The 21796-nt window shown below is 49.4% G+C and overlaps 2 protein-coding genes across 3 annotated transcripts in view; one reads left to right on the top strand and one right to left on the bottom strand.

The window, feature by feature from the left end:
* The first annotated feature begins 2068 nt into the window (after positions 1 to 2068).
* si:dkey-183n20.15 (RING-HC_RNF170 domain-containing protein) lies at positions 2069 to 11308 on the top strand. Its single transcript, XM_028810784.2, has 6 exons — positions 2069 to 2463; positions 6376 to 6454; positions 6637 to 6736; positions 9731 to 9804; positions 10210 to 10320; positions 10411 to 11308. The coding sequence occupies exons 1-6, from the start codon at positions 2432 to 2434 to the stop codon at positions 10717 to 10719; spliced, it is 705 nt and encodes a 234-aa protein (XP_028666617.1). The 5' UTR covers positions 2069 to 2431; the 3' UTR covers positions 10720 to 11308.
* Positions 11309 to 11453: 145 nt separating this feature from the next.
* The window catches only part of fggy (FGGY carbohydrate kinase domain containing), a 183543-nt gene continuing 173200 nt past the window's right edge, over positions 11454 to 21796 (bottom strand). For both annotated transcript variants that reach the window (XM_028810782.2, XM_028810783.2), the window contains exons 15-16: positions 14266 to 14327; positions 11454 to 11598 (exon numbers count right to left, since the gene is read on the bottom strand). In XM_028810782.2, coding sequence (XP_028666615.1) covers positions 11520 to 11598; positions 14266 to 14327 — 141 coding nt within the window. In that variant the 3' untranslated portion in view covers positions 11454 to 11519. The remainder of the gene's footprint in view (positions 11599 to 14265; positions 14328 to 21796) is intronic.

Genomic DNA, 21796 nt, shown 5'->3' with positions numbered 1-21796 from the left:
GGAAGTAGAAAGTCCATGCAGACCCCACATGGGCAGCAACTGGGCTGGCATTTGAATCGAGAATGCTGGCACAGTGAGGCGGCTGGGCTAACCACTGTGCCAACATGCCACCCCAACACTAAAATAACGTCAAATAGGGGTGGAGCCTATCCTGGCAGTACTGGGCACAACACAGGAATCTCAGATGGCACACCAGTCTATCCCTGGACCCACTCACTTGGTGCCAGTTTAGAGTTGCCAGTTAACCTCACACACACACACACACACACCTTTGAAGATGTGAGGGGAGAACATTCAAAGTCAACAGAAAATCCGTCCCTTAAACCAAGTCAGCATTGCTGGGGCTGGAGTCTATCCTAGTTCTGTTAAGCAGATGGCAGGGGCCAGCAGCCCTTCACGGGATGGCACCTCAACATACAGGGCACCAATTAACATAACTTACACCGACATGGGGACACCATGCCAACCAGGCATTAAACTCATTCATCCACGCATCACCAAGTCCGCTTAACTCAAGTCAGTGTTGCAGGTGCTGGAGTCCATGCCAGAATAATTAAGTTGGTGTCATGGTATGCCAGTCCACCACTGGGCACACTCACTCTGTGCCAGCTTCAAGGCACCTCTGGGAATGTGAGGTTAGTGTGCAAACTCAGCACGGAATCCATTCATTAGCACATCTACTTAATGCAGGAATCCTTCTCCACTGCATTGAGCAGATGGCACTCATCACAGGACCACTCATATGGTGCCAGTTTAGAGTGGGCAGTTAACCTAAATGCAACTAGGCACAGGTTTTGAACCCAAGATGCTGGATCTGTGAGATAAAGGAGGCTAACCACGCTGCCAACATGCCACCCCAACACAAAGAAGGCGAAGTCTGTCTTAGCAGCACAGGGCACAAGGCAGGAACCAATCCTGGATTGTATGCCAGTCCGCCACAGAACCCAATTTAAAGTCCCCAGTTGTCCTAATGCACACATATTTGGGAGGGGTGGCATACAAACTTGGCACTAAACCCCTACATCAGCACATCTACTTAATGCAGGTCAGTGTTGTGCAGTTAGAGTTTATCAAAGCAGAATTGAGCAGTTGGCACTCCATCACAGGACCACTCACATGGTGCCAGTTAGCCTAACACACACATTATTTGGGGATGTGACACGGACACGAGCACAATGTGCAAACTGGGCACAGGATTTGAATCTGGGATCAGTAGGGCAGCAGCACTAACCGCTGTGCCATCGTCAGTTACCAACAATATAATGAAATAGGCAGAAGCGGGCAGGACACGAGTTTAGGTGTGGCACAAGCAGACCACGGCAGTGCAGTGTCCGGAATGAGGGAGCGGAGCAAGCAGGCCCAGAGGTGGGCAGCCCAAGGAATCCCTAAACTTCAGTTTGGATGTTTTCCTAAGCCTTAAAAATTCTGGCGAGAAGACAGAAAGTGGCAATGGGCACAGCGTGTTGAAACTGGAATTACTGGGCACCCAGAAAATAAATGGGAGACCCCCAGTCAGCTCTGGTCCTAACACAATCCATTCATGAGCACAGCTAATTCATTAAGTGGGCGATACGTTTGGGCAGAGTCTACCCCAGCAGCATCAGGTAAAGACAGGAACCAAACCTGGTTGAGATGCCAGTCTGTGGCAGTGCCTACTCAAACCCCACCGAGTTATACTCGAGAGTTATAATAGCAAGGCCAAATGAGTACACTAACCTCTGTGCCACAGTGATTCTCAAACCCTCTTCTTTCACGAACCTACCCTGGCAGCACTGTTTACAAGCCTTGATGAAGTGCCAGTCTGTCACAGAGCCCACTCACATGTGGCCGACTGGCATGTTACACCTAAAATATAAAGATGAGGCTGTGGGGTAAAAGAAGGAGATAATCATGTGGGACAATTGAAGCAACGTTTTCTTTGGGTTATGATTCTAAAAGACGCACTCGTTTGGGTGCCCTTGATTCCCCAGGCATGGTGCCACGATGCCCTGAGCACCTACAGTAACACTATATTGTTGTCATGAGACTGGCAAGCTGGTGACAACTCTGTAAACTCCAGGCCCCAGTCCACCTCCAGTGTTTTGCAAGCAGCTAGTAAATGATTGCCAGCCTCTATGACTTCCTGTGGGCAGCCCCCACTCCGCTGCAGAAGGCGGGTCAAGGTGGCACAGTGACCAGAAGGCAAGGCCAAGTTAATGTTTGAGCAGAAGCGGCACGTCTCAGGGTGAGAAGGGGACGTGGCGCTGCATTAGCGAGTTGTGTTGTGTTTTAAAGCACCCGGCTGCATTGGCGTCTGTCTGGATTTGCCCATCTGGGTAGAACGGGCACAGCTGGACAAGCGGGCATTGGATTGAATCCTAACCACCGAGTGCCTCCTCAGAGCAGCTTGTGTGAAAAGAGATTTGGGGGCATCAAGGCAGCTCTGCGGACCATGGAGACCTGCAGCTCGGACACTCAAGAGAGGTAAGAGGAAGACAGCTGGGGTCTGCAGGGGGCGCCGTGTTTCATTCTGTCATTAATGTCACCTCATTTACACTCAGCCAAGCCTATGGGACCCTCAAGGTCTGCCAGGGGGCTTTGTTTTGAGAAAAGGTGCTATTTAAATAAAAATGATTACAAAGGCCAATTTTATTGGTTTGCCATGATTGGCACACCCCAGTGGTCCTCAGGGGTCCACCACATGCACCTCTTATTTATGTAGGATCTTGTGTGGCACAACAGACGACACAACCAGGAAGTGACGGGTTTATGAGCAGCAGCTGGCACTGCAGGCTGGAGCCATCCGATTCAAGGGGGACCTTATGGGTCATGTTGGCACTGTGACCTGCAGGGGGCTGGAATCTGCAAGTATGTGGAGACCCCCTGAGATTGATTGAAGGGGCCCTCTACAAGGACAGTGGGGGACCCTGACGGGCAGGACTGGTCGGACGCCCTCGCTATTTCAGTCTGAGCCATAATTAAGATGAGGGGGGTCTCCGGGGTCCTCTTCGATGACTCATTCACTGGGGTCTCGGGCTACCAAAGACTGGACTGCATGAATTTGGACCCCCACTGGAATTCGAGCCAGAGGTTCTACGGATCGTCCTCGCCTCTGTGGGTCACCTTAGTGACCTGCTGGGCTTGTCACCAAAGGTGACTCTTGGACTTGTCTGAGACCCTCGAGGTTCTCGGAGACTGTAGGTTTATGAGGGGGAGTGGGGGGTACTGTGAGCGTCCTGAGACCCCAGAGAGCCACTGCCATAATTGGTGGTCCTTCTCATATACAGCAGACCTGCAAGGCCCCTAAAGAGTGTAAGCTGCAAACTGGAGAGCCACAGGACCTGGGAGACTGAGTGGGTTGAGGGTCTCGGTCTTCACTCGCTGGTTACAGTGGTGGGCCCCCTGACGACTTTCACTTCTTTTTAATTTCTATTGTTTTCTGTCTGCACTCGTTTTACAGCTGATGATGTGAAAGGCGCTATATAAACACACAAACTGCTCCGCTGTACCCCCTTGTCAGGTAAGTGCAGTCCCACACTTCACACGGACCCCCCACCCAGGCTCTCATGATCCGCACTACGCAGCGCCTGTAGAACTCTCGAGGGTCTACCCAGTCCCTGGGGGGCTTTGTGCCCCTGTGTTAGGTGAGGCTGTGTCATCGAAGTCACCTCAAGGCACAATATAAATTAATAGAAAAGACCACCAAGCCAAACTCCTCATAGCTCTTGGCCGGTGGTCCTCCACATGCAGGTCTCGTCAGATGACACTAACCAGGAAGCGGGCGGTGTGTAAAAAATGCCACAACGGGTTGGTGGCAGGGGGGGGGAGGGAACTTTTGTCACCGTGGGCTGGCACAGATGCCAGAGTGACCTTGGTCCAGTGAGCCAAAGTAAACGCCGTCAGGGTCACTCAAACTGATCGATGGGGATGGTCGGGTATTTTTACACTCAAAACAAAGAAAATGAAATGCATGCCAGGGGGTGACGGGGCGGTGGGCGCCCCCCACAGGACAGTCTCATCTGTGCAGGGTATGCAGTGGGAGAGCTCCTTGGGAAAGGCGCTATATTTGTCCCATTAAGTATTCACCTGTCCAATGGTAAGTGGACCACCAGGACACACAGAGAGGTCCCGTCCAGTCATCCTCCGTTTCCATTTGCTCTCACTCTTTGTGTTTTATTTAGTGCCCCTCAGAAATCGAAGACCCTAACACTCCACCATATAGCGCCTCACCACGGGGGTTGTGGCCCCATTGGACTGTAAAGCACGAGGAGGCAGGTCACCGGGGGTCCACAGAAGTCCCTTCCATCTTCAAATGGAGATGTCAATGAATGGCATTACCAGTGTGGGGTAGCAGAGGCTGGCAGCGTTGTGTGCAAATTAGGAACCCACCCTGGACGCGATGCCAGCCCACCACATCTACACGACCATTCATAGTATGTGGATGACCTGGCGGCCTTTTAGGAATTTTTAGTTGGCCCATCCAGCCCTGGAGTGTGGTGGGTGTCTGGGCTGCAGCCCCTCCTGGCAGCATTGGGCGCTAAGCAGGAACCCACCCTGAACGGGCAGCCAGCCCACCACATCTACCTGGTTACTTTAGTAGGCAGTCCCTCCTCGTTATTTTTAGTGATTTGATTTTTATCCATTTTCACTCCCTAGTTGATCAAAATGAAGGGTGCAGCCTGACCTGGCAGCTTTGGGTACGAGGCAGGAATGAACCCTGGAAGGACCAGCAGGCCATCACACCAAAGTGATTCGCTCCACTTGTGCCTTTTTTTGTTTATCCCCCTCCATTATCAGGTGACCCAAGTGGTGCCACTTCAGGTACGAGGCAGGAGCCGACTCTGGGTGGGCTGCCATTCCATCACATCCTTAGACACCAGTCAGGCCTTTTTATCTTTAGCGGTTTGTCATCCTGTGTCCCTTATCTGAGCTAAGTGAGGGGTGCAGCCCACTCAGGCAGCTTCGGGTGCGAGGCAGGAGGGACTCCAGACCCTCACATATTCGTTCAGGACTCCCTCCAGACTCCATGGTCTGCCCCCATTTCATCCATGCGAGATGTGAGGGGTGCTGGAGGCTGTCCTGGCAGCTCTGGGTGCCCACTCTGGACAGGGTACTGTGCCATCACATTTTTTGCTCACCAGCCACTTTGTTTGTGCCCCCCTCCTTCCTAGAACGTCGTTCATCATCCTGAAGCCCCCTTCAGAGCAATTAGTTCATATTATATAGCGCCTTTCGTGCAATGGCCACTCCACACAGTAGTGAGGGGCTCTTAATGTGGAGTCCGATTTTCTACACAGAATATAAAGGGCAGCCTGCCTCACAGCTCCGGGGTCTTGGGGTCAAATCCTGCCCTGGTTTTTGTCTGTGTGGCATCTGCATCTTCTGCCCGTGTCTCTGGGTGGGCACTTCCAGGGGTGCAGCACAGAACTCTGGGCCCTATAAATAAACAGCCCCTGTGGGACTCTTCCTCTCAAAAACAAACTTGAGACCCCCAACCCAACAGGTGGGCCCCGGGTAATCTTTTACACTCCCCCAAACCACCACAACCCCCATGGCACTTCCTCCGGAGTTTAGTCTGATTGGCAACTCTAATGGGGGTGCCCAGTGACAGAATGGCAGCCCACCCAGGGTTTGATCCTGCATGGGTCCCAAAGCCATACCAGGGGGCTCCAGCACCCCGCACCTCTCCCTTTGATCAAGCGGACACACATAATGGAAAAAAGTGTCACTAAAATATGTGACGCAGGGGCGTCCCGTCCAGAGTAGGTTCCTGCACTGGTTAGCGGGTCTGTCCACAGGGGGCTCCTAATTTGAGCCAGCGGCTCCTTCAGATGTCGACCTCAGTAATTTCACAGTAAGTTGGTCTTCAGTTCATTTAGCGCCTGTCATGGCGTACAATGGAGGGACCTTCATGATGAGCGTCACCACGCAGCTCTTTGCGCCACAGCTACAGTCGTTCATTTTATATAGTGCCTTTCATTCCGTTATGTTTGCAGTAAGGAGACTGTGGAAGATTGTGGGTTCGCTTCCCAGTTCCTCCCTGTGTGGATAGCACTCTGAGTACTGAGAAAAGCGCTATATAAATGTAATGAATTATTATTATTATGTTTATTTTCCAGCAGATGACCGCCACAGCTCTTGATTTGATAAAAATTGACCACAAGGTGGCGCCCACGTCCATCCAGATTTTCAGTTTCTCAACATAATGACTCTCTGCTCTTAATATAGCGCCTCACTGAATTAAGGAAGGTTAAGCGCCACCAGTGCTGACTGGGGGCTACGACACGTCTCTGATGAGCCACACATGTGTCACTTACCTGTCGCAAAAATGGCAGCCACTGTCAATTCAGGCTCAGCACGCTGATGATGCGTCCATTTTATTTTTTTGTTTTACAGCAGCCACAAAGAAAGCTGGGCAAATGGAAGCCACTGGCATCCCCAAGACAGACGCAGGGTGGCACATTTGAGTCACAAGGTGAGTGACAAGTTCCTAATCATGAAAGTTGCTGTGTAATGATAAACCGATTGTTTTCTGGAGAACAAGCCAGGAAAGGCGCTATATGATGATGATGACCAGGCTGCTGTTAAAATCGCAAGCCATGAAAGGCACTAAGGAGCCTAAAGTCACCACCTTACTGTACCTTCGCTGTCTTCCAGGAGCCCCGCAAGCGCCACTTCCACGGCGATTCGCTCTGCCCGGTGTGCCTGCACGCCGCCTGCTGCCCGGTGGAGACGAACTGCGGCCACCTCTTCTGCGGTAAGTAGGACCACCGGTTCTGCTGGATGGTTTCAAGTGTTGAAGTTTAGTACTTCGTGGAGCCGGGCAGGCGGGTGATGGTCCAGCAGCGCGAGTCTTTAAGGAGATCATCGGACGTTCAGATAAAACCGCAGAGCTGAAGAGACGCGGAGTCGAGTTTTTCCCGCGTGTTTCCGTCTGCTGCTCTGCCTTCCCGCGCTGCACGTGTATGACGTCAACGCCGCGCGCCAAGTTTGTCATCCAGGAGGACGGACCGCCATCGGCAGCACTTTACCCTCCCGGCCCGTTTATTAGGTCTTTTATGACGGGCATTCGGACTAAAGACCCGCAGGAAACGCCGTCCTCTTCCTAAGCTAATGGAGTCAAAATACACCGACGGCACAGTTTGGGTCTAAAGACGTGCGGGTGGCTCGGTGACGTCTTTCTTTAAATTGCCTTCCCTGTTTATCCGCTTTTCTTAGCTTGGAAATTAAATCGGGTTAGGAAAGCCACGGGACGGAAAACGCATTTACACGCTGCATTAACGTGCGTCACAATCGGGTGGCACACATTAAAACACCAAACCCCGAGGTGGCCAGAAATGGGCAACGCTAGTCACGATTAACACGCGTGGAAATGCAGAAGGACTGGCGGCCAGCCATTATACCTGTGCAGTGGGTGCCATGCTGCCATCTTCTTCGTGACACTGGCGTATCTTTGGAATCGCTTGCAGTTTTCATTCCGACTACCAGTTTGTCGCTGCACTTAAAACACAGACACTGGGGACGAGTTTTAACATCGGGCATAAATTATAAACGGAGATAATAGAAATATTAAATGCACAATAAGGGCGGGGGCTGAGAAAAGTAACGGACATCACAGGCCCAATTTAACAACATTGACGAAGCGGCAACAAGGACTGCATGGGGTCCGCTCGTCTGGAATTCCAGTTAAATCTCAGAGTCCACCTCAAAAGACGGCAGGTACGGTGTGGACCCTCTCCTGGGGGGTCACCGTCTTCATAAACTGCTGTCTTTCACTTTGCCAACCCAAACACTTCAACTGTTCAGCGAATTTCCTTTTATGCTACGCCAACATGAGTGGCCCCGCCTACTAACTGCCAATCACCTGTTTCCTCCATAGAAGGCAAGCACATGTGACTCCGCCCCCTCGGCTCTGCACGGTAATCGCGGACTGTCAATCATCCGTTTCCTTACGAATGACTTCCTCCCATAATGAAGAGCACTTTGTAGAAGTACAGAGCAATGTCTCCATATTTCTATGGTGTGACCACCACCATGTAAAATGAACCAGTTGGGACCATATTTTACATAGCACAGCACTGGGGGCAAGGCAGGAACCAACTCTGGACGGGACAACAGCAGCTTCAGACTACGCATCTCCATCTGCTGGCCTCCAGTGATGGCGCATATAAATCATTAGGTCAGGTGTCACTTTGGTTCTGTAAGGGACTTTAAGGGTCTGTGGTGGACCCTGAGTTCTGCCTTCAGCATCATTCTTTACTGGTGTACCTGTATCATCCCAGATCAGAGTCACTGCATTGGCAACACACATGGCTTTGCACCCTGAAGATCTGAGTTCCCATACTGGCATCAGTCTTGACTCTGCCCCCTGCAGGTCAGAGTCGCCACACAGGCACCACACATGGCTCCGCCCCACAGCAGATCAGAGTTGTCACCCTGGCAAAGATGTGTGACTGCCCCCCTACAGATCAGAGTTGGCAGCAGGCATGGCACTACTGCTGCACCCTTCAGGTCAGAGTTACTGCATGGGTAGCACACAGGGCTCCGCCCCCTTCAGATCAGTTGTCACACTGGCAGCACATGAGGCTCCGCCCCCTGCAGATCAGAGTTGTCACACTGGTAGCACATGAGGCTCCACCCCCTGCAGATCAGAGTTGTCACACTGGCAGCACATGAGGCTCCGCCCCCTGCAGATCAGAGTTGTCACACTGGCAGCACATGAGGCTCCGCCCCCTGCAGATCAGAGTTGTCACACTGGTAGCACATGAGGCTCCGCCCCCTTCAGATCAGTTGTCACACTGGCAGCACATGAGGCTCCGCCCCCTGCAGATCAGAGTTGTCACACTGGTAGCACATGAGGCTCCGCCCCCTTCAGATCAGAGTTGTCACACTGGCAGCACATGAGGCTCCGCCCTCTGCAGATCAGAGTTGTCACACTGGTAGCACATGAGGCTCCGCCCCCTTCAGATCAGTTGTCACACTGGCAGCACATGAGGCTCCGCCCCCTGCAGATCAGAGTCATGGAACAAACAGCAAGTGTGGTGTCCCCCCCCCAACCTCCCTGCAGACCCTGCCCCCCCCCCATGTGTTACATAAATGGGCACAAGTCAGATTAATGGGGTCAGCTCCATTTTCATTTCTAAAGGATTGACCTGTGGGCCGTTGTGCCCTCCGTTTTCTGTACATCTTCGAGGGGGGGGGGTCAGGGGGGCACCACTGGATTTCCTGACTTGCTTCTTTGTCTGCCACTGCACAAAAATCTTGTGCACTTTAGCATAAAGAGCTGTGCGCACCTACACATGTATATGCACAATAGAGGGGGCAATGCCCCCCACCACACAACCCTAAACTGGTTTATGAGTGCTGTGCCCACCGCACCCACATGGTGTAGGCTGCACCTTCCTCCTCCAGACAATCCTACAGTTTGACAGAACTTGAGGGTCCCGTCTCTCCTGGCCCACCTCTTCTCATCAGTGTGACCACTAAGCTGAGAACGACGCGACTCTTGCCAACTGTTGGAGCAGTGTGGTGGGCTCCACTAGTGGGGGGTGCAGACAGGACTTACATGCCAGGGGGTTCAATGGCACTGGTAGGGTGGGATGTTTTAACTGTGAATCCCAACAGAAGTGCCACCTTAAATGAGACAGTCATTAACGATGGCATAGAAGTGGGTGATTTAATAAGACGTGGCAGATGAAGGCCTGGACGGTTCGCAGGCTAACACACCACTGTTGTCTTTTCTTCCCCCCAGCGCCTTGTCTGCTGGCATACTGGAGACACGGACCCTGGCTTGGCGCCATTAGCTGTCCTCTCTGCAGACAAAAGGTGAGAAGTGAGGAGGCGCCTGACAATCCTCTTGTTTACCTGCCATGGCCTATCGGGTCCTTACTGTCACATGCAGAGGGCAGTTCTTTCTTGCTCGTGCCATTCTTTGCTGTGACAAGTGAGTGGGCATGGCGCCCAGGGCACACACTGGCCAACCGCTGCCTTTCCGAGTTTTTATGCCAACCAGAAGGAAAATGAAGAGCAGCCTGGGCTTCCAGTGACCAGAATGACAGGTCAGGGTCAGGGGCTGCTTAACGTAGCTTTGCATGAGTCATTTACACCGATGGTGGCACTATATGACAAAGGCCACACCTCTGGATTCTTCTCGGGTGACCCTGTCATCTTTCTTTTGTTAGCCGTGTGGTGCAATTGCCGTGAATCACTGAATGTTTGTCATTCCGACAGGTGACCTCCATGTACAGCCTCTCTGGTGACACTCGACGAGGTGCTCCAGAAGTGCAGGTGCTGCGGGACATCGGGGACTACAACAAGCGCTTCTCGGGTCAGCCTCGGCCAGTAAGTGCACCGTTTACTCTTCTGTGCCACCAGAGGGCACCCCGACGGCCGCCGCTCACCCCCCTTGTGCTTTCTCTCTTCCCCGTGCAGATGTCCGATTATCTCTACGACATGCCGCTCTTCCTCCATCTGATGCTCCGGGGACTCTTCACCATGGCCGGGCTCATCTGGATCTTCTGCTTGAGGATCGTGGTTTGCTTCTTTGGCGCTGTCCTGTCCCTAACTCTCTCAGTGGATGTCATTCCTGAGCCGTTCTGTTGGGTCCTCGGGGCCGTTGACGACCTTGTTGTGGTATTTCTGGTCCTGGCCTGCATGATCAACATCCACCAGCAGATGGCGCCAGACCGTGCAAATGTCCAGAACAGCAGCAGCAGCAGCAGCACGCGAGATGTACTGTAGGGGGCGAGCAGAACCTTCTGCGCAAATCGAGAAGTGACGGCAGAGGAGCGAACGGGAAAAATGTGTCACAAACCGTGGAGTCAAGTCACTGGGTCCCAGCCGGTCACACTGAGGAGGACAAGAAGGGCGACAAACCCCCTAAGACATTATTATGGGGAGAGGAGGCACTGAGGCTCACCACTTTATAGCACCCACTGACGCCCCCAGGAGCTGATATCGGCAGAGGAATGCAGGGCTGTCTTAACGTATGGGCACAATGGGCACTGGCCGGGGGCCCACAATGTTTCTGATGCCCACGATGTTTCTGTTTTCCTATCAAAACGGGGGATCCAGCGCATTACTTTGCCCGGGGGGGGGGGGGACGTATGATGTTGTTAAAATGGCCCTGATTAGGAAGGGACTAACAGCCTTTGGATTGGCTCTGATATCACAGGACACTCACTGGGCAACCGCCATCCTGTACAGTGAGTGACAAACCTCACTGGTCACTAATCTGTTGGTAGTGTGGCACGATTTTGCCCAACTCTAGTAAACAGCAGACCCCATGGTGAATTCTCACTGGCACGAGCCAAGCGTTTTCATCATTTATTCATCATGGACTCCATTGGCATTCACATGATCGGTCATCTGGTACCCGATTGTGCCCATTCACTGCGCAGATCCCTCTTATATTGGTTTGGGTTTGCAGGGGGTACACCGGTCATCTTTGATCGGAAGGCGGCAGGTGTGGCTGACCTGGTTGGACCCCGCAGGGTAAAGCGCACGCTCTGTCTGTGACGTCACCGGCGGCCACGCCTCCCTCAGTCGCGCATCAGGGCTCTGCACTCGCGCTGCTGCTCCGCCAGCCGGAGGAAGACGCGAAACTTTCTGTCGTAAAAGCTGGAACGAGGAAAAAGAGAGACATATTATGGGATGTGCTGCAAGTGTTCTAATCTGAGCACCCGAATATGAAAAACCGGCACCATACTGGGACCGGGACCTAAGAAGAGGATAATTAGCATATAGACAGCAGAGCCACACATGGACAAGTAACAATGGCCATATGATGAGAAAAACAGCAAACATTTCATACACGAATATTAATGAAGTGGAAAACAAAAAAAATATTGTTAGTAAACATGAATTATCATTCACTGTCAGCGTAAATATCGAGTGTGAGCTTCACTGAATTAAATGTTTACAACAGGAGCGGCGAGAAGATGTGAGGATTGAGGAAGGGGGCACAGAAGGGTTTGGAGGGGTGTGGGGGGTGGGCCGTGATACCAACGGGTCTTATCAGCCCTCTCTAACTCTAACCCTCTCAGCTTTTATCTACCAGGACGTCATCGATGTCCCTTCTGTAAATCCAGATGCCAAACATCATCAGCGGTATTCAATTCCTCAACAAACGTCATGTAAATCACAGGCAGGAATGGAAATATCCGCGACGTCGATGCACAAAGGCAAAGAACCAAACTTTGGGGAGATGGCCGGGGGTTGGATTCTGCTGCCGCACAGCGTCGCGCATTTCAGCACTTGAACTTGTGAATTTCCCCTTGGGATTAATAAAGTATCTATCTATCTATCTATCTATCTATCTATCTATCTATCTATCTATCTATCTATCTATCTATCTATCATATAGCGCCTTTCATTCTATCATATAGCGCCTTTCATTCTATCCATCTATCTATCATATAGTGCCTTTCATTCTATCTATCATATAGCACCTTTCATTCTATCTATCTATCTATCATATAGCGCCTTTCATTCTATCATATAGCGCCTTTCATTCTATCCATCTATCTATCATATAGTGCCTTTCATTCTATCTATCATATAGCACCTTTCATTCTATCTATCTATCTATCTATCTATCTATCTATCTATCTATCTACTAGAAACAGACCAGCGCGCGCATCCGCTGTTCGCGACTGAGCGCGTCCGCGGATGCGCGCGCCCGACTCGAAACGGGGCCTTCAGTTTGAACTTTGATCTGACGCGTCTCCCTGCCTGTAAAGCCCACCACCCCGGTGGTGTCCCGGTGGAGTTCTGTAGCCGATATACGGAGTGTCAGTCGGTCACAAGGCAGAGTGGCCCACAGCCCCCCAGTGGTCTGGTAAAGCTTCAGGGTCCTTGTGGGAGGCTCAATGGTGGACGTTGCTGGGGCTTGGGGCGGAGGGGGTGTCGCAAACTTTATTAAAACCGAGCAACCCAACAAAAAAAAACGCTGTACTACCTAGTTGGGGTCCTCTACTAAAATTCACCCACCCAAAGCCGAGTTTATATGAGCGTGGGGGGGGGGGGGGCAATACTGGATCTAAACAGAATATGAATCCTGTTAATTTATTAAACAGACTCTGCATTTACACGGCGACTTCTTTACCGTCAGCCTACTTCTATGCCACCACTGAAGAACATTCCAGTAATGATAAGTTGGATTTATATGGCGCCTTTCTTTCTAAAGCTCAAGGCGCTTCTGAGTTCTGTTGATTTAAAAAAGTGTGCAAAGTAAATTTACCTGCAGCTTTAATAACGTGAACTGTTCAAGCACTGCTGAGACCACCTAAGTGCCCCCCCCCCCCCCCATTTGAACACCATTGGCTCATATCTCGTAGTGTTAATTCCTGGAGACTGAGCTCATCAGACCATCAAATCCTGCACATCCCACTGCCCCCCCCCCCCCCCCCCCCCCAGATCTCACTTGTCACCTTCCCAGCACTAAGCCCCCCCCGCCCCCCCCCCCGCCGCCATGTTTCATTGTCTGCAACTTTTACTTCAGGCCTTTCCACGCTAATCCCCAGCCTAATTCTATCAGACCACCAAACCCCCCCAATCCACTCAGATCTTCATCTTCATCACCTTTTCTCCCAGGACTCTGACCTGATTACACCTCACAGCCTGAGCTTGTGAGTTTCAGTATGACGCCGCTTACAGTCCACTGGTCGGGTCGGCCATATTGCTGAGCCTCAGCTGGTTTCTGTCTGACCCACCGCCTGCTCCAGTTAGGTCTCCGTTTTCTGGACCCTCACACATCAGCTCAACGTCGGGGTCCTCACCTCCTCCGAGTCGGATTGACTTGACCCTCGCCGTCCTTCAGCTCTTTCCGCTGTCACTCCGTCACGTCTCATTTCCTTGCATTTGTACTTCTCGGTGTCTGACCCTGTCTGACCTTTCAGCATTGATGGCTGAGCCCCCCAATCCCCCTCATCATCCTAGCCCCCCAGTGTCTGATCTGGCCAAGTCTCAGTACCCTTCAGTCCTTTCATTTCTCGCTGCTGATCCTGTCCTGTGGTTGGACTGGTCTCATTGTGGGACTCCACTCCTCAATCTGAGGCGCTCACACTCTAGTGATTCTGATCCCGATGTCCACTCCAGTTCCGTTTGTGTATCCCGTATCTTAACCCCCATTACAGATCTGACTGCCACCCAGCTTTCCTTAATGGTGTCTGACCCTGCGAGGACACTCAGTCAGATCTTGGGTGCTGCCATTTTTGTTCCTGCTCCCCACACTTGAGGATTTCCAGAAACTTCCTACACGCGTTGTGTCTGACACGTTCACTGTACCTTTGCTGATCAGCGTCGGGCTCCACGACCTTCCCAACCTTCGTCATTCCTTCCATGACTTCCTGTAAGACACAAAGGTGAATAGACGTCAATGTCCAAAGGGGGGCCAAAGCGGCCGAGACACCCGAACGTGACGACGACTCGTCATTGAGCCCAACAAGCGCGGCTCACCTGACCTCCGAGATTCTCCAAAACATCGAGTCAGGATTTGAGGGTCCTTAAAGTCCCACCACACACAACAGAGATGTTGGACTTCACAGCTGAACCAGCAGGGGATTCTGAAAGCTTCTCACGAATTGCTGTGGAACATCAGCTGATCATCGTCCCGACCCCCCCAATTGGGTTGTAGCTTCAATTGTTACCTTGGGGGGGGGGAGAATGATGACCCCCCAATTGGACAATCACCCTCCCCCTCCCACGTCTGGGGTTGTAGCTGGTCGTGCCCCCCTGGAGAGTGGGGGGGTGGAGTGTTTCCCCCTTGACTGTCACAACTGTGGGGGGGGGGGGGGGGTTGCACTGCTGCCGAGTGTCATCGTGATTTGTCCCCTGAAAGTCCCCACTCGCTCAGGTCCCCTTTAGATAAGGTGCCACTTTGTCTGATGCCGTATTTCCGAGAGAGTTGTGAGACTCACCAGCATTTACATTTATTTATTTTGCCAGCGCCCTTAATCCAAAGTGACTTACAAACACACAACTGCTTACATTTCTTTCCTGTGCGGGTCACACAGTGTCAGTGGTGGGATTTGAACCCACAACCTCAGGGTCTGAAGTCCAAAGCCTTAACCACCGCGCCACACTGTCTGCCACTACCACACACAGTGGTGCCCCATTGCCAGTCACCCCAAAACATCCCCTATGCCATATAACAGGGGTCCCCAACTCCAGTCCTGGAGGGCCCCAGTGGCTGCAGGTTTTCATTCTAACCCTTTTCTTAATCAGTGACCTGATTTAGCTGCTAATTAACTTTTAGTTTGAGTTGACTTGATTAAAGATTTGTTCCTCTGAGTCGCTTCGTTTCTTTCCTTAAACAGCACCCAAACAGAAATGAAATGTGAAGTGAGGGAGCCAACGGACCACCAACAGACCACCAACGAAGTCAGGGCCTCAAACTCCAACCAACTGCTTAATTACGTGATGATTCTCGATAATTAAACCCGCTCTTTAATTCCATGGCTTGTTGCTGCTCTCATCGTGCAATAGCAGACATTTCTGAAATTGTTCATTTTCTCCATTCTAAGAGCTCTGAGAAAATGTTTTGTGGACCTGAGCAGATGAGCATCCTGAGACTTTCATCTTTCTTTATTCTCTGACAGACCTGCAGTGGGCTGGCGGGCCCTGCCCGGGGTTTGTCTCCTGCCTTGTGCCCTGTGTTGGCTGGGATTGGCTGCAGCAGACCACCCGTGACCCTGTAGTTAGAATATAGCGGGTTGGATAATGGATGGAGGGATGGATTATTCTCTGACATTGTATGATGGACACAATTTGCTGGTCCTGGTTTGGCTCATTTTGTATCTCGTTATTGTTTGGCGGCTAATTAAGGAAGAAGAAACAATTAAAGGGGTCTGAGTCTTCAAGAGCAGGGGGGGAGATTTTCCGTACTTCGCTTAAATCATCTGAGATCAGATGCCTCATCTTGGATGAGTTAATGCCAGTGACACTCATCCAGATAAGTCGGTTTTTCAAACTCAGCCGTGTATTAGATTAGTGTAGCTGGATCTAATCATATGAGATGAATGCGCGCACCCGTGCTGAGTGAAAAGCCTATATATTGAGTCTAGAAAACACGATCACCAAGTCTTTGATAGGCTGTAACAAAATGACAAAAGAACGGGCGCAATTTTTTTTTCACACACGCGGCACAAGACCTTTTATTCGAAGAACACGAAGAATTTCAAGATTTAATATACATAAGGGGTAACACTGCAAAAGCAGCCCAGACCAGAAAAGACGTCTGGCAAAAAGTGGCCGACAAATTAAACGTTAAATAGTGTGCATTGTACTTACTGAATGCAGCGTTTCATTTCCTATGTGTCAGATTAATTATTATTTAATATGTCATAATTCCAGATCAAACGTGAGCACAAGGAGAACATGGGAACAGGTTAAAGTGAAGTACAAGAATATACTTCAAACTGGTAAATATTGGTATATAACTATTTAAAGAATTGATGACATAAAGAATCATATATAATGTAAAGAACATTAATTTAAAGCTAATAAGGAGGCAGACAAGCAAAAAACAGCTGGAGGTCCACGCGGTCCAGACCTAACCCCTGCAGAAGAGTTGGCTCTCCAGCAAAATGCCCATCGCCCTGTTTCTGAGGGCATTCCAGGGGGAAGCTCCTCCTCAGAACCAGTGGCAGGATGCAGTGGTCACTTCATTTCACGTTAAAGGATGGTCATCCTCTTTAATAAAATCCCTGTGTGCGTCCAGGTGTCCGTGTCTGTGTGTGTCTTCTGGTGAAGTGCGCATGCGCGGGGTACGGTGCGGCACGCGATATTACTGTCCCAGAAAGTTAGAGGCGTTTTACAGAAATACAAACCAGTATTACTGTGAGAGGAAATTAAAGGTACACAATACAGTGACGCATATTACAGCCACATACAAACCAGTATTACTGTCAGAGATTAAAGGTATATTACGGACGTACAAGACGGTATCCTTCAATAAGGGCGCGCACAAAAAGGTGAGCCTCCTTCAATTGGGCGCAGCGAATAAAGGCGCGCGTATATAAAGATCTGCACCTTTGTTCCTCTTCACATATTCCAGAGCCATTTGAACTAAATTATCTACGAACACCTTTATTCGCCGCGCTCAATTGAGGTCGCCCTTTTGAAGCTCGCCTTTTTGTGTGCACCCTTATTGAATAGAGCTGTACAAGACAGTATTACTGTCACAGAAAATTAAAGACACACAATACACGGCGGCAGCCCACGAAGAACGGTCAGCTCAGCAAGTAAACATCAACAAAAGAAAGGCTGAAAGAAAGAAAAATACGACCAACAAACAGAATGAGGTCAAAGTCCCTTGCCATTTAATATAGACTTCCTACTAATGTTTATGCACTACTGTTCTAGCGCCCGTTATTGTAACGGGCTAAATGACTAGTTGCATATATTTGTCCTCCATGTGTGCTATAGGTATGTTCCATGTAGCCCTCTTTTTTGTTGGGTCAGTTGCAGGGAATGTCATATCCCTAGAACTTGTGTCTGACCAACGAGATATTGACGAAGGTCAAATATTTGATGAAGACACTGTGTCTGATTATTCATCAGGAGGAGAGGTACATTTTCCAAATAATGTTTGATCAAACTCCACTCTGATCAGTTCCATGTGCTCCAATCACATTTGGAAATCCTGGTAATGAGAATGTTAGGCTGATTGTGAGATTCTTTATGGACCTGTGTGTGTTTTAGCCTGTGTATTACCTACCTGCAATGGCATGAAACGCCTCTTTTATTGTCTGCACACGCAGGTGTCCAGGAAACACAATGAAAACTCAAAGGAAATATTTCAGAGCCAAACAGACTTTACGAATTGCCTGGTAAACTGCACTTTTAGACAGATTTTATGCATCTCCTACAGTATATAAAAAAGTGCCACTTGTAAAAAATCTCAAAGCAATGCCTACTGTCTGTGTGGTTGTGAGAGCCCGACTTCGCCGAGTTTGACTTCGAATATAAGGTGCTAATAAATCTTTGAGGTACAATATTCCCCCTCGGCTAAAGCGGTATCTTTCGTACAGAATTTCCTCCGGGAGCAATAAAGGATCTTGCTGATCACGCAAAACCCTCTCTATATGAAATTCTCTTCGTATAATTTGTGCACCAATATCAATTGGTCGCTCATTCATGAACGGCAAAGTCATGACTGGATGACTTCCACGCACCGTCACTGATCACGTGTGTAAACTAACCCTTGTTTACGTAGAACAAACTGCTCCGAGCGGTCTGAGGATTAGGATGTGTTGCTATGACAACACATCCAGCAAGAGTTTTGAAAAAACCGACAGATCAGGATCAGGCCAAACCGTCAACAATTACATCCAGCTAAACGAGTAATCCACGTACGAAAAATACAATTAAAATGAATCCAAAACAAGTTAATTAGCAGCAAAACCAGGTCACTAATTAAGAAAAGGGTTAGAATGAAAATCTGCAATCACGGTGGTCCTGCAGGACCGGAGTTGGCGACCCCTGACATGTAAGATACTAGCTGTATAAGCCCGGGGTCCGAGGAACTACTGCTCAGCTAATCGTTTCGTCATCGTTTTCTTAAAATAAGGGCTCATTTATATGGCAAACCGTTTTAACATTTAAACCATTTAATTTGATATCTGTTTTCAAAACTTTGATATCATGAGTTTTAAATTTGATATCATGTTTTGGAAATTTGATATGACAGCTGAAATGCAAATATATATGCATTTTAAACTCTCACACCATATTTTGTCATTTTGATATCACGTTTATAACATTTAATATCGTTTGAAATTTGATATCATGTGTGAGGATATTGATAACAAATTTCAAAAGCACGATATCAAATTTGAAAAGCGTGTTATTAAATTTTTTAAGCCTGATATCAAATTTTAAAAACTTGATATCAAATTTCTAAAGCTCAATATCAAATTTCATACAAAGAAAAATGGATTACACGTTAAAGTGGCCTGTCACACTATGGCAGCATTTAAGCTCTCTTTTTTGAAATTAAGTTTCAAAAGTGTGATAGCAAAGTTTAAAAACTCGATATCAAAGTTCAGCAAATTGATATAAAATTTCAAAAGCTTGATATCAAGTTTAAAAACAACGATATCAGCATTGTAACTGCTGATATCATGGAAAATAGAATAAATGTTTAAACGGCCTGCCATACATTTACAGTATACTTCACGCTCAGAACGCGTACGCGCACGCATCGTGGCTGCTGCGCGTTCCCGGCGCTCATTTGATGCGTCCTCAGAAATTAACGCGACGCGTGCACGAGTTGCAGTACCAACAAAAAGCCCCAGGGGGTGCAGTGTGCTAAAAGTTGGAATGTGACGTCAGAGTCTCTGGTTGACTATCTACATGTGACAGAAAGCCGCTTTGCGGATCCTACGAGATGGACGTGCGCGCTTCGATGTTTGATAAATGGTGAAAGTTTCCATGTTTTCCTGCTGGGTTTCCACAGTGGGCTCCGGTTTACTTCCAAAGATATGCAGATTTGGTGACACTAAAATGTCGCCAGCATGTACGTGTGTGCTTGTATTTACCTTGCAATGTGCTGATGCCTCGTGCCCAAGGCTAGTTGTAATGTACAAATCCCTGGACTGATGGATGTAACCATTAAACATCCTTTACAGAGATATTGCGGTAAGGTGTCATCGGAATTTAATGGATATTTCAGGCAATTCACAACACAGAGAAGCCAAACCTGTTCTCCCCGTGATGGTATAAACAGTACAACGCTTGCGAAGCAGGAGAGTCTGCTGGTGCATGCGTCGTGTCGTGTCGCGTGAAGTATAAATCCGGCCTTATGACTGAAAGCATATTTCTCTCACGTCGCAAATGGCGCAGTTCAGTTATTTCGTTTTGCCGACGTGTTCGTCTCGCTTGTGCATTAGCGGCTAAGCGAGTTTCTCTCTGCTCGGCGGACACACACACACACACACACACACTTCCAGGAGTTTATGTTTATATGCTGTATAAGCCAAGAGTCCAAAATTACGCATGTTCCAAACTGTACTTCCAAAAATGCCCACTAGGGGGCGAAAAACACCATCAAAAATCCTGGCTAGACACAGAAAGCGCCTTGTGGAGTCTTTCTAAAATAAAAAGGCGTCTTCCTAAATGCGCTGACTTAACATGAAGCTCCGCTGCCGGCAAAGACATGAAGGAATTGCCTAAACAGAAATAATGTCCTAAATATGCCATCCAATCACGACGATGTCGAAAAACTGAAATCCCAATAAGCACAGAAAATCGCAGTAACTACTCCCAAACTCCATTAAAATGAACCGCCACTGGGAGACCCTCCGGATTTACAGGGCAGTGCCAAGGCAGTTGGTCAGTGTATTTGGGCTTAATTTTTCTGATTAATTGCATCTGCAGATATTTCAGCTTTTTGTTCCGTTTCTGTATTGGGACTTATTTGCTTTGCCTCGAGTCTCCGGGAATTTCATTTTGCAGTTGTGCTCCACGGAGCTTCATTGGGATTGGAACACTTGCTGCGAAGAATAAATGTTTGATTTTATAAAGGTTCAGGGCTTGTCCTCATTACTAGCCGGGGCTTGACGGTGATATCCCCCTCTAGCGGACATTTTTGGAAGTGCTTTTGGAACGTATTGAGACTTGCGCGATTTGGCACCCGCTGTAGTCAAACTGTCTTAGGACTTCTTAGATTCACGTCTTCCTGGTTCACTTGACCAAAACTTAAGCTTCATACCAGCAGTCGGCAGTTTGACAAATTGAATATTTCATGCTAATGGCTACCTGTGTCACAGACCTACAAGTGTCACTGGGACTTGCTGCTGCCGCTTAGCTTCCAGGGCCACTAATGGACGACGTGGCTCAGTTTTTGATGGCTGTCTAAATATTTACACGCAGAGTGTTTGCAGTTTGCACAGCACGTTTTCAAAAGTGGGTGGCATGATGGCACAGTGGCAGCGCTGCTGCCCCCCAGTAAGGACACTTGGGTTCACATACTGGGACCTCCCAGCTGTGGAGTTTGCGTGTTCTCCTCATGTTTGAGTGGCTTTTCCTCCCGCAGTTGGCCCACATGTGTGTGCAGTTGGTGTGTGTGCGCGTGTGTGTGTGTGTTTGCCCTGCAATGGACTGACGTCCCCACCTCAGGGTTTGTTCCACCCGTTCAGGAATAAGTGGGGTTCATAAATGTCTTCCGAAAGCCAAATATTTCCACATTGCAGACAATTCTCTTCGTTTTAGTACTTAAACGTCTCGACGGTGTCAGGTGACTGAGCTCCAGCTGTCATTGTACTTCTCAATTGTTCTGAAAGCCGCTGACAACAGAAATCAAGTCACACGCTTTAAAGGATGTACTTTAGGATCAGACCCCCACAGACACGTTTACCCCGCAGTTCGTGAGTGAGTAAGTGAGTGTCTCTGATTGGTCGGTGCGCTCGCGCTCAGCCCATGTGACTCGGTGGCTTCACAACCTCACGCGTTTGTGACTTGGGACAGCGCGGGAGAAAGAAACGGAAAGCGGTCATCGTCACCTTCCACAACTGGCAGGCGGGATTGTAATTACGATTAAAATACCTTCAAACGGCTCGCCTCCTCCTCCTCCTCAGTCGCTCTCCACTGTTCCTGACTCAGCCCAGTGATGGAGTTGGCCGGTGGGCGGCGCTCTCGTCTCCAAAGTGCTGGGGACATGTGGACAAACGGGCACCAAGAAAGGGAGAGTTGAGCGGCTCTGTGGCACTTCACACTGTGGTGTTACGGTGGGCATAACGTTCTGCTTGTTGTGCCCACAGTGAACAACACCCAGATGCCAATCCCTTGTGTCCTGCTCACACATCACACACGGTTG

This window comes from Erpetoichthys calabaricus, chromosome 10, assembly GCF_900747795.2.
Source record: "Erpetoichthys calabaricus chromosome 10, fErpCal1.3, whole genome shotgun sequence".
In the NCBI taxonomy this organism is placed as follows: Eukaryota; Metazoa; Chordata; class Cladistia; order Polypteriformes; family Polypteridae; genus Erpetoichthys; species Erpetoichthys calabaricus.
The sequence above is the reverse complement of the archived record's forward strand: the minus strand, read 5'-3'. Positions and strand labels throughout refer to the sequence as shown.

Bases quoted from the DNA above. Each gene is read 5' to 3' on its own strand.
- si:dkey-183n20.15 (XM_028810784.2), top strand. From the start codon at position 2,432: ATGGAGACCTGCAGCTCGGACACTCAAGAGAG. The intron at 2,464-6,375 runs GTAAGAGGAAGA...TTTGTTTTACAG, and splicing joins AGCTCGGACACTCAAGAGAG to CAGCCACAAAGAAAGCTGGG. The intron at 9,805-10,209 runs GTGAGAAGTGAG...TCATTCCGACAG, and splicing joins GTCCTCTCTGCAGACAAAAG to GTGACCTCCATGTACAGCCT.